Source organism: Petaurus breviceps, unplaced genomic scaffold (assembly GCF_028583685.1).
Source record: "Petaurus breviceps papuanus isolate PSGF00001 unplaced genomic scaffold, PetGlider_PUasm1.0 90743, whole genome shotgun sequence".
NCBI classification, from domain to species: Eukaryota; Metazoa; Chordata; class Mammalia; order Diprotodontia; family Petauridae; genus Petaurus; species Petaurus breviceps.
The window spans coordinates 13771871-13784002 of NW_027187332.1; the positions used below are offsets into that span (position 1 = coordinate 13771871).

Below are 12132 nucleotides of genomic sequence, written 5' to 3' on the forward strand. Positions count from 1 at the left end.
TTAACCAGAAAATGAAAAAAAAATCCAGTGTAATACTCTTAAGATCATGGGTGCTCTATAAATAATTTCGACCTGATATATGAATAAAAATGATCAACTACATAACTTGCTGTTTATCCTTGCCAGTTCATCAAGTGTGACCAGTACCATCTAGGAGAAGTATATAACTTTTTGCTATAAACAAGTGGTGGCTAATGACAGTATTCTCTAAATTATTTGTCAACAAGTACTTGATTATCATGCAATGCAACAGTAGAGTATGTGGATTTTTTAAAATGACATCCATATAAGGAACTCCCAGTGTGGAAACTTCTACTAATGCCTAAACAGCAACTCTTCCATAATTTCTAATCCTTAGGAGCTGCCTAGGACATGAGACTAGCCCGTGAACCCCAGTTAATATGCCCAAAGCTATTTTTCTTCTCTTTCTCCTCACTGATCTTCCTAGAGTTCTGGCCAAATTTTATCCCACCCAAAATAAAATTCTTATTTTTTTTTAAAGCAATTGGGGTTTAGTAACTTGCTCAAGGTTACATGGCCAGTTATTTCTGGGTGTGGTGCTAAGTATGTGAGCCCGGATTCGATCCCCAGGTCATCCTGACTCTGGGGCTGGTGCTCTTACTCGCTGAGCCACCTGGCTGCCCCAAAATGCTTATTTTTAAAGAATATATTCTTCATTACCTCCTCACTCATCCTAGGCTCACTGAAGTTCCTTAGCCCTCTTACCAGTATCCTTGTCTATCTCTGTGGTCCCAGATATGAACTAATATTACTTTAAGGAACATGTGGGAAGACTTATTTTACAAAGTAAAATAAGCAGAATGCTATATGTCACTTAAATTCTAGATTAGACTTAAATCAATTCTATTAGGTCATCTTGACTGAGATTCTCCTTACTTACTTGTAGATTCCAGACGTTTCACATCTCTTGATGTTTGTAAGAAGTATTGTCGAAAAAAAATGAAAATGATACCAAGTGGAATTAAAATAATCGCAATCCATGGGATCACAGCTATTGCCACAGATAGCACACTAATTATATGCAGAAATATCTGAAACAATAACAAATGTGATTGTTTATTAGGAATTCTTTGGAAGGAAAACAAAGAGCATTTTGGAGGTCATTTTATCATTTAGGACCATAGAACTGTTATTATTTACCCTCCTATGGATAGTTAGAATCTCTTTGCCAGAAAGGCAATAGATGGAGTAGAAAACCCTTGTATTTGGAATATAATATAATATAATATAGTATAATATAATATAATAATATAATAAATAATACAAATTAAAGTTTTGTAAAATTTGAACAACTAGGTGGCATAGTAGAGTGCCAAGCCTGGAGTGAATCTCCCTGAGTTCAAATCTGGCCTCAGACATTTACTAGGCATGTGACCGAGAGCAAGTCACTTAACCCTGTTTGCCTCAGTTTTCTCATATATAAAATGAGCTAGAGATGGAAATACTCCAGTATCTTTTCCAAGAAAATCCCAAATGAAGTCATGAAGAGTCAAGCATGACTGAACAACAAACAAATTAAAGACAAGAGGTGTAGGGTACAGGTGTCTCACCACTGTGAAATAATATTTGGAAGGTGCTTAGCACAGTGCCTCACTCATAGTTAGGTGCTACATAAATGTTAGTTATTAACAACAACAATAATAATTGCTATCATTATTATAGAATAAGAACTGAAAGGAGCTATATGTTTATTCCAAGGGTTCCACAAACTGATATGCACACTAAGCACTGTAATTTTGATCCTTATTTAGTGCCAAAAAGTCATACAATATGAGCCAGTATAATAAGCAATTACTACAATTCAAATTTTTGAGTATGTTCTTGTGATCAATAAAATAAAAATGAACATATAGACTGATTTATTTTCAGTAAAATATACATAGCTCATTTTAATTGTGCTTTGCTGATATTGTGTGGGTGTTGGGTTTTGTTTTTTTTTTGTTTTTTTTTTTTACAAACTGAAGTTTCGTGGCAATACTATGTCAAGCAAGTCTGTAGGAATCATTTTTCCAACAGCATGTGCTCACATCATGTTTCCATGTCACATTTTGGTTATTCTCACAGTATTTCAAACTTTTTCAGTGATCTCTGACATTATTATTGTAACTTTTGGGGCCGCACAAACCATGCCCATATAAGATGGTAAACTAAATGTTTTGTGTGTTCCAACTACATTATATACCGGACATTCCCTGGGCTGTCTCCCTCTCCTTAGGTCTCCCTATTCTCTGAGACATAATAATATTGAGAAATATTACATTAACTTACTTGATGCAGCAGTGGCATGATATGAGAGGGCTGACTCCAATTTTGAAAGAAGCTCTGCTATGGGTAAAATGCTATCAAAGACCATGGCATATTACAGAGAAATCTTTCATAAAAGGAAAAGTTAATCATTGGGGTAAACTTCAGTGCTGTCTTATTTTAAGAAACTGCCACACCCACTCCTGCCTTCAGCAAGCATCACCCTGATCAGTCAATAGCCATCAACATTGAGGCAAGACCCTCCATCAACAAAAAGATTACAACTTGCTGAAGTCTCTGATAGATTAGTATTTTTTAGCAGTTTAAAAAAAATTAGGATATACATATATATTGTTTATTTAGACATGATACTACTGCACACTTAATAGACTATATTACAGTGTAAACATAACTTATATGCAGTAGCACACCAAAAAATTTGTGTGACTCGCTTTATTATAATTTGTTTTATACCCACAATATCTCCAAGGTATGCCTGTATAAGCATTACTGAATTCCCAGCAGGTTTTTATCATGTATTTTCTCAAGTTAATCTGCAAGTTAAAAAACAGGTCATATTCAAAGAGAAAGTTGGAAACTACCAGTGTAATTGCTTTTTGGTTATTTTTTTTTTTCTGAAGAGGATAGAGGACAGATCTGGGACTCATAAGGCTGGGGCCCTCAATATATTTCAACTAATTTTAATTTGACAAACATTAATCATGGCGTTATGTAGAAAGGCAAGGGCCAGAAATGGGTCCACCAACCAATAACTGATGTGGATGAGGAATAAAGGACATAGAGTGGTGGTTTGGCAGACTCTGACTCATAAAGGTGAGATTTTGCTAATCCCTAATATCGTATGATGAGAGAAGACAGTACTGAATCTGCTGTCTTTAAAAACCAAACCAAACCAACAAACAAAATGAGACAAAAGTGTTGGGTTCTGGGTCAGTATGTATGTGACTGGGTACCTAGGGGCTGTGCTGATCCATTATCTCATTTGATCCTTACCACAATTCTTCTAAATAAGAGGGCATGGATTACAATCTCCATTTTGCAGATGAGAAAGTGAGGCACCTAGAAATTAAGTGACTTGCCCAAAGTTAGTAGGAGAATTAGAATCCAGGTCTACTAACTCCTGGTTCAATGCTCCTTTCCAGGCTTAATTTAAGACCATTCTTAATGGGTGTCTTAAATGGGCAAAACAATACAGCTTCTGACCCCTTTGAATGAAAAGGAGTACCCAGGAGGTTATATTTTAATATCTAGCCAAAGCCTCAGGCAAACTAGTATGTAAGTATGAAATTGCCCTTTTTTGATACCTAGGAGAAAAAGTTTACGTCAAAATTAGATCCTTTTCGAGGGTCAAGATCTGAGCAAGTCACCTTAAGGCTGCCAAGTGACTCTCAGGAAAGAAGTAAACAAAAGTATGCAGGACTTTCTTCTAGAATTTAATGGTAGAGGATAGATGAAGTGAGGCAAATAACATATTCTCTGCTAGCTACTTATGTATACTCTGAAGGAACAAAACAGAACAGAACTGTAAAAGACAAGGGATTTTGATAAAATTATCTGCCCAACCACTCAAAGATTGTTTCCCTGAAACAAATCTCATCTTCTCCTTTCAAGTTATATAAATTAAGATCCCCACTGACTTCTAAGAGCCCTTAATTTCCAGGCTACTTGTCTGACAATGGAAAATCCCTTAGGCCAGAGTCCAAGTTATACTCATTAGATGCTGCAAAGACTATTAAAATAACAATAGAAACACACGACACAGATGATCCAGACCTATTCCTAAGAGTCACTATTAGACTACATGGTACAAGTATGGTCACTGGAAAAAAACAAAAACACCAATCAGTCAGCATTTATTATTTTTTAACAATGTACTTGACTCTGTGCCTGGTACACAGAGACAGAAGAGAAACAGAACTGCTTGCAAAAGCTTGCCATGGATAGGAGTGGGGAGATTACACTTACACCTACATAAGTATATTTACAATACATAAAAAAAAAATTAGGTGATATGGGGCATAGACAAATGCATAGCTCATTATTCTGAAGGAATGGATTCATTAAGACGGAAGCAGTTGAGCTGCATTTTGAAGAACAAGTATTGTAAAAGAGGCAGGTCTAAGAGTCTGCAGATTCAGAGTATGAAGGTTTTAATCCCGTCTTACACCAGTTGAGTGGTTTGATCTAGACCTCTCTCAACTGTAAAATGGACATAATAAGACTCGTACAGACTACTTCTCAGGGTTGTTATTAGGAAAGTGAGAAAGAAAAAAAAACATTTCATAAAATATGCTATAAATGGGAATAATTATTCTTAGATCAAAGGCATTACCTCTAATATTTTCCAAGAGATTTACTTCCTAGAAGTAGTCAAAGACTTGTGAGATTACTCTTCAGAAAAGCAAAATACTTACCTTCATAAACCAAACCAAATAGAGAGTGTACAGAGAAGCAGAGACCTCTCTGTTAAAACTACTAACCTAATGAAAACAAAATAAAATCCCTTAAACACAGATGCTACAGGCTGGTAATCTGGAGTTCATCCAGCAGAGGGAGACCAGGAAACCATAACATAAGATGATCTATTGAAAGACTTTGGGATTCTTAGTCTACAGAAGCATAGACTGGGGAGGGAACATTAAAACTGTCAAAAATATTTATTCAAAGTATTTGAAAGGTCTTCATAAGGAAGTGATTAGGTTTTGTTTGTGGGGGCAAAGGGGAGGTTGGCTTCACTGAATGGAACTACTACCAATGAGCAAAAGTTATAGAGAGAAGAATTTCAGCTTGATAGGAACATTTCTAATAATAAACCTGTCCAAGAGTTGAACGGGTTGCCTTGGGACATGGTAGGTTCTCATACAAAATTGGAAGCTGTTCCAACCCAATTGGTTCTTATGTGTTGGGCTATATAATTTCTGAGATTTCTTCCATCTCTTTCTGCCATTCTACTTTAGGAAAGCCACCAATGCGCAACTTTGTGAGAACAGAAGCATATTTTCTTTTGTGGATACTTGACTCTTTAATATCTAGAGTTTCAGCTTGTTAATCTATCATTATGACCATATAGGAAAATAAGCAAAAACGAAAACTTTGCTATATAGTTAATGAGGAATTCTATTCTCTCTCTCTACTGGACCACAGAAAAAAAGGTGATACATTATAATCCAGGTCTGCTTATTCACAAAGCAAGCAGAATACTTCAAAAACAAGCACGCAAACAAATACATAACAATATCAAAATCCCTCAATAATTACACCTGCTTATTATCAAGAATAAGGGTAAGAGATGGAAAGTAAGCTTCAGGGCTGGAATGATGCCAATGTCCAACTAAGACGTAACCAGTTCTTTACTTCATTACGTCTTATATATATATATATATATATATATATATATATATATATATGGTTACATGTCATATATTTATGCAAATACTGTAAATATAGTGGGTGTCAAACTTACATATTTGATATTTAGAGCAAAGGTTATTTTGCACTTAGTTTCTCTTCTTGTTCTAGTTATATTATCTTTGTGCAAAAGGTCTTTAAAAAATTTCATGAAATTAAAACTGTCAGGTCTTGGAGCCAAGATGATAAAGTAGAAACAGGACCTCAGAGTGGCTCCCACTCCCACCTCCTCTAATACATATAAAAAATGACTCTAAACAAACTTTACAGCTACAGAACCCACAAAGTGACAGAGAGAAAATAACCTCCCACCGAAGAGAGCCTGGCAAGCCGGCAGGAAGGGGCCTTTGCTGTGCTCCGGGAGCAGCTCCCCCACCCCCACCCCCACCCCAGACTGAGGTTTTAGCCTCAGGGTGGCCATGACCAGCCCTGGCTAGAGCAACATTGGGAGAGTGGATCACCAGCAGCTGTGGCAGTTGCCAGAATTATCACCCCATAAATGCCAAAGATAAAATGAGAGGTCAGTGGACTTTGGGAACAAGGAGTCTGGGAGTGTGGTCTGGCCTCTGCCCCTGGGGCGAGAAGCAGCTGAGGAGTGGTGGCAGCTGCCACATGGCTACTTCAGAGCTCCTGGCCTATAGATTGTAGGGGGACCAAGCAATGAATCTGAAGGGTAGGTGCACTTGCTTTAACCTGCTTGGATCTGGATTGCTGTCTAGGGTGGTGATCCTGGGGTACATGACCAGTGTGCCAGAGCTAGTGGAGGCTTCTGAGAGGGCACCCAACTAATAGCTCCAGCAGCTGAGAAAACCCCAGTGATTTGGAACAAAGTTGTCCTCTCTGAAAGCAGAGCTCTACCGTAGCAAAAAGCTCAAGAGTCAAGTGGTTGAATGGCAACATGAGCAAGCAGGGGGAAGCGGGACAAGCACAGCAGTCTAACTTTGGGTTCCTTTTTTTGGGGACAAAAAGGATCAAGGCTTGGAGCAGGAGAAAGACAATGAAATCAGAACTCCTGCACCAAAAGCTTCCAAGAAAAATATGAACTGGTTATAGGCCATAGAGGATCTTAAGAAGAATTTTGAAAACCAAATAAGAGAAGTGGAAGAAAAATTACGAAGAGAAATGAGAATGATGCAAGAAAATCATGAAAAGAGAATCAACAGCCTGACTGAAGAAATAACACTTTAAAAAAACAGACTAACGAAGAAGAGGCTCAAAAAGCCAATGAGGAGAAGAATGCCTTAAAGAGTCAAATTTGCCAGATGGAAAAAGAATCTCAAAATCTCACTGAAGAGAATCATTCCTTCAGAATTAGATTGGAGCAAATGGAAGCTAGTGACTTTATGGGAAATCAAGATGCCATTAAACAGATCCAAACAAATGGAAAAAAAATAGAAGGCAATGTGAAATATCTCATGGGAAAAACCACTGACCTGGAAAATAGATCCAGGAGAGATAATTTAAAAAGGATTAGACTACCTGAAAGCCATGATCAAAAAAAGAACCTAGAATCGTCCTTCAAGAAACTCTCAAGGAAAACTGCCCTGATGTTTTAGAACCAGGGCAAAATGGAGGCTGAAAGAATCCACTGATCACCTCCTAAAAAGATCCCAAAAAGAAAACTCCTAGGAATATTATAGCCAGGTTCCAGAATTCCCAGATCAAGGATAGAATATTACAAGCAGCCAGGAAGAAACAATTTGAATATTGTGGAAACACAATCAGGATAACCCAGGATCTGGCAGCTTCTACACTGAGGGATCGAAGGGCCTGGAATGTGATATTCCGGAGGTCAAGGGAGCTGGGATTAAAACCAAGAGTCACCTACCCAGCAAAACTGAGTATCACGTTTCAGGGGAAAATATGGTCATTCAGTGGAATAGAGGACTTTCGAGCATTCTTGATGAAAAAACCAGAGTTGAATAGAAAATTTGACATTCAGATACAAGAAGCAAGAGAAGGTAAACAGGGAAAAGAAATAAGGAACTTATCGAAGTTGAACTATTAACATTCTTACATGGAAAAATGATCATTGTAACTGATGAAACTTTTCTCAGTATGAAAATAGTTGAAGGGAATAGAAATGTGTACATATATATGTATACATACATATATGTCTATATAGGAGGGTATATGGGAGTATGAATACATATGTGAGTGTGTGTATATATGTTTACAGGTATACATAGATAGAGGGCACAGGACCAATTTAATAGCAAGGGATGATACTTAAAAGGTGAAATTGAGGGGTGAGAGAGGAATATAATGAGAGGAGATGGGGAGAGACAGAATGGGGTAAATTATCTCATATAAAAGAGGCAAGGGAAAACTGTTACAATGAAAGGGAAGAACAGGAAGACAAAAGGGAATGAGTCAACCCTACTCTCACTGAATTTGGCTCAGGGAGGGAATGACATAGACACTAAATAGGGTATTCACCCTATCTGAGAGTGGGGGTGAAGGGGATGAGAGGGGGGGATGATGGAGGGAAGGGCAGGTTGTGGGGGAGGCAAGTTGGATGTACACACTTTTGAAAAGGGACAGGGTCAAAGTAGAAAATAGAACAAGTGGTGGGCAGTATAGGATGGAGGGAAATATAGTCAGTCTTTCACAATATATCCACTATGGAATGGTTTTGCATAGCTACACATGTACAACCTATATTTAATTGCTTATCTTCCCAGTAAGGGTGGGTGAGGAGGGAGGAAGAAAAATAATCTGGAATTCAAAGTTTTAAAATCAAGTGTTTAAATATATATATATATATAATTATTTTTATTATTATTTCATTTTTCAAATGCTTTATTAACTTCTGATTTACAGCATTAATTTCTGCCAGATTTTGAGTTACAAATTTTCTCCCTATTTTCCCCCTACCCAACACCCCAAAATAGCAATCCCACAGGATATCCCCTCCTCCAAACTGCTCTCTCCCATATCTTCTCCCATACCTACTTAGACATTTCCAGTAGGGCATAGTGGATCTCTCTGCCCCAGTGCCTCTTATTTCCCAATTACATGTAAAATAGGATTAATAATAGTATATATATATGTGTGTGTGTGTGTGTGTGTATGTATGTATATGTGTGTATATATAATTTTTAAACTGAATTCCAGATTGATTTCCTTTCTCCCTTGTTACCCACCCTTACTGGGAAGATAAGCAGTTCAGTATAGGTTATATGTGTGTAGCTAATGCAAAACATTAACATAGTAGATATATTGTAAAAGACTGACTATATTTCCCTCCCTCCTATCCCACCACCCACTTGTTCTATTCTCTACTTTGATCCCATCCCTTTTCAAAAGTGAGTTCTTCCAGCTTCCCTCCCCCTCAGCCTGTCCTCCCTTCCATCATCCCCCCTCTCATCCACTTCCCCCCTACTCTCCTGTAGAGTGAGATACCCTATTTAGTGTGTATGTCATTCCCTCCCTGAGCCAAATTCAGTGAGAATAAGGTTGACCCACTCCCTTTTGTCTTCCTATTCTTCCCCTCCATTGTAACTATTTTCCCTTGCCTCTTCTATATGAGATAGTTTACCCCATTCTGTCACTCTCCATCTCCTCTCATTATATTCCTCTCTCACCTCTTAATTTCACCTTTTAAGTATCATCCCTTGCTATTAAATTGGTCCTGTGCCCTCTATCTATGTATACCTGTAAACATATATACACACATTCACATATGTATTCATATGCCCATATACCCTCCAATATAGACATATATGTATGTATATATATGTGCAGTCTGGAGTGGAGGTTCTGGGGTGTGTGACCAGCTTGCCAGAGCGTGTGGAGGCTTCGGAGAGGGAACCCAACTAATACCTCTGGCATCTGAGAAAACCAGAGCAATTGGGACGAAAGCTCCCCTGTCTGGTGGCAGAGTCCTACTGTGGCAAAAAGCCCAGGGGTCAAGTGACTGAGGGGTGACATGACCAGATAAGGAAGCAAAGCAAACAGAAGAATCCAACATTAGACTCCTATTTTGGGGACAAAAAGGAGCAAAGCATGGAACAGGAGGAAGACAGTGAAGTCAGAACTCCTTCACCAAAAGCTTCAAAGGAAAATATGAGCTGGTTACAGGCCATAGAGGACCTTAAGAAGCAGATAAGAGAAGAAGACTGCAATCCAGATCCAAGCAGGTTAAAGCAAGAGAGATTACCCCTCAGACTGGTTGCTTGGGCCCCCTACAGTCTGCAGGCTCGGAGCTGAAGCTGCAACATGGTGCTGGCTGAGCCAAGGCATCTCAGCGGCTTCTCACCCTGGGGGGCAAAAGCTGATGCACTCCCAACTGCTGGTGCCAAAGTCCACACTGCTCTGACCTCTCACTTTGTCCTTTGCATCTATGTGTTGATAAATCTGGAAATGGCCATAGCTGCTGGTGATGTGGAGTCCCTCCAGCCAGCGGCTGGTCAGGCCTGCCCTGGGTCTAAAACCTTCGGCTCAGTGGGCTTGGGTTCGGCTCCCAGAGTGCTGCACTGGCCGATTCCTGCCAGCCTGCCCTCAGCAGGAGGTTAGCTTCTCTGTGTCATTCTGTGGGTTCTGTAGCTCCAAAGTTTGTTCAGAGTCCCCGTTTACATGGATTGGGGAAGGTGGAAGCTGGAGCCGTGCGGAGGTCCTGTTTTTACTCTGCCATCTTGACTCTGCCCCCTGTTATTATTATTTTTACATGCAACTAGGAAATTAGATATATAGGCACTGGGGCATAGAGATCCATCTTGCCCTACTGGAAAGTCGTAGGGGGAATGGGGGAAGATATAGGAGAGAGCAGATTGGGGGAGGGGATATTCAGTGGGATTGCTATTTTGGGGTGGTGGGTAGGGGAAAGATGGGGAGAAAATTTGCAACTCAAAATCTTGTGGAAATGAATTTTATAAACTAAAAATAAACATAAAATTAAAAAAATAAACATAAAAACGGTCTACCTTATCTTTTATGATTATTTCTTTCTTCTTTGTCAATATTTTTCACTCTAGTTTTGAAGGGTACCACCATATGATCTCCTATGTTTATTTTTTAGAATGAGATTTTTTATTTGGGCAGCTAGGTGATGCAATAGATGGAGATTGGGACTTGGAGTTAAGAAGACCTGAGTTTGAAGCCTGACCTAGAGAATTACTAGTGAGGTAGAATGGGGAAAATAATAGCAACTCTCTGACAAGGTTGCTGTAATGAGTTATCCTGTAAAGCACTACAAATTTAGGTTTTGTGTTGATTTAGAACTTATTGTGGTATATGGCATAAGATTGTGGTGTAATCTTATTTTCTGCCTGTCTAGCCAAATAGGAATGTTTCACTAAATGGTTTGTGTTCTTGGTTTCATTAAACACTCTGTTCAGTTCCTTCTGTGTCTTGCTTATCTAATATAAGTAACTGTTGTAGTTTTACATTTTTATTCTATATCCATCTTTATGCCAAAGGATATTATTATTTTGTCTTGTTCTAAAAACTCCTTGGTGGCACTAAATTGGTAAACTGAAATATTATTGTCGTTTTTACTATATTGGCATGATTCAAAGATGTACAACAAACATGCTTTCAACTGTTTGTCTTCCTTTATTTCCCTATCTTATTACTGTCATGAAATTTTATGATAATGGACTATATGTGTATCAATGGTATATTTGGTTTAAATAAAACACACAATAAAGGGAAAGAAGGAAGGCATTTTCAGATTTCCTATAAAAATAATGGTTCTTCCCTTCAGAGTTTGTATTCTTGAGGCTTCATTCCATTATATCTAACTTGATATTTGAAACCTAACATCCAGGTTGCTGAAAGCTAAGTTGTCATCAGAAAGACTTCTTTGCTACTGTCAAACTATGAGAAAAGGTTAGGTAAAAGGTGCTTAACCTGGGACCTGTGAACTTGTTTTAAAAGGGAAAAGAACCTATTTGTATAAAGATATTCATATTAGCTTTTTTTGTGGTAGTTAAGAATTGGAAATCAAAGAGATGCCCATTAATTGGGGAATGGTTGAACAAGCTGTGGTAAATGACTGTGCCATAAGAAATGACAAGCAAGATGATTTCAGAAAAACCTTGAAAGACTTACATGAACTGATGCATAGTAAAGTGAGCAGAACCAGGAGAACAATTGTACAAAGTAACAAGTAATATTATATGATAAAATATTGTCAATGACTTAGTTATTCTCTGAAATGCAATAATACAAAGATCTAAGACAGTCCCAAACATACTATCTGCCTCCAGAGAAAGAACTGATATTGTTTGAATACAGACTGAAGCATATTATTTATCACTTTCTTTCATTCTTTTCTTTTTATTTAAGTCTTCTTGTACAAAATTACTAATTTCAACTATTTTCCTTTTTTAAAATTATTTGCATTTTCTGTTTATTTATAAGTATTGTTCTGAGAAGAGGTGTAAAGGTTTCACCAGATAGTCAAATGGGTCCATGATGAACCCATGGCTTATC

At 38.0% G+C, this 12132-nt stretch overlaps 1 protein-coding gene across 3 annotated transcripts in view; it reads right to left on the minus strand.

The window, feature by feature from the left end:
• Window positions 1–12132, minus strand: part of ABCC4 (ATP binding cassette subfamily C member 4 (PEL blood group)) — a 286479-nt gene that overhangs the window by 66211 nt on the left and 208136 nt on the right. For 2 of the 3 annotated variants that reach the window (XM_069067341.1, XM_069067340.1), the window contains exon 21: window positions 902–1052. The exons of the other annotated variant lie outside the window; for it this stretch is intronic. In XM_069067341.1, the coding sequence (XP_068923442.1) occupies window positions 902–1052 (151 nt within the window). The remainder of the gene's footprint in view (window positions 1–901; window positions 1053–12132) is intronic. 3 annotated transcript variants of the gene reach the window in all.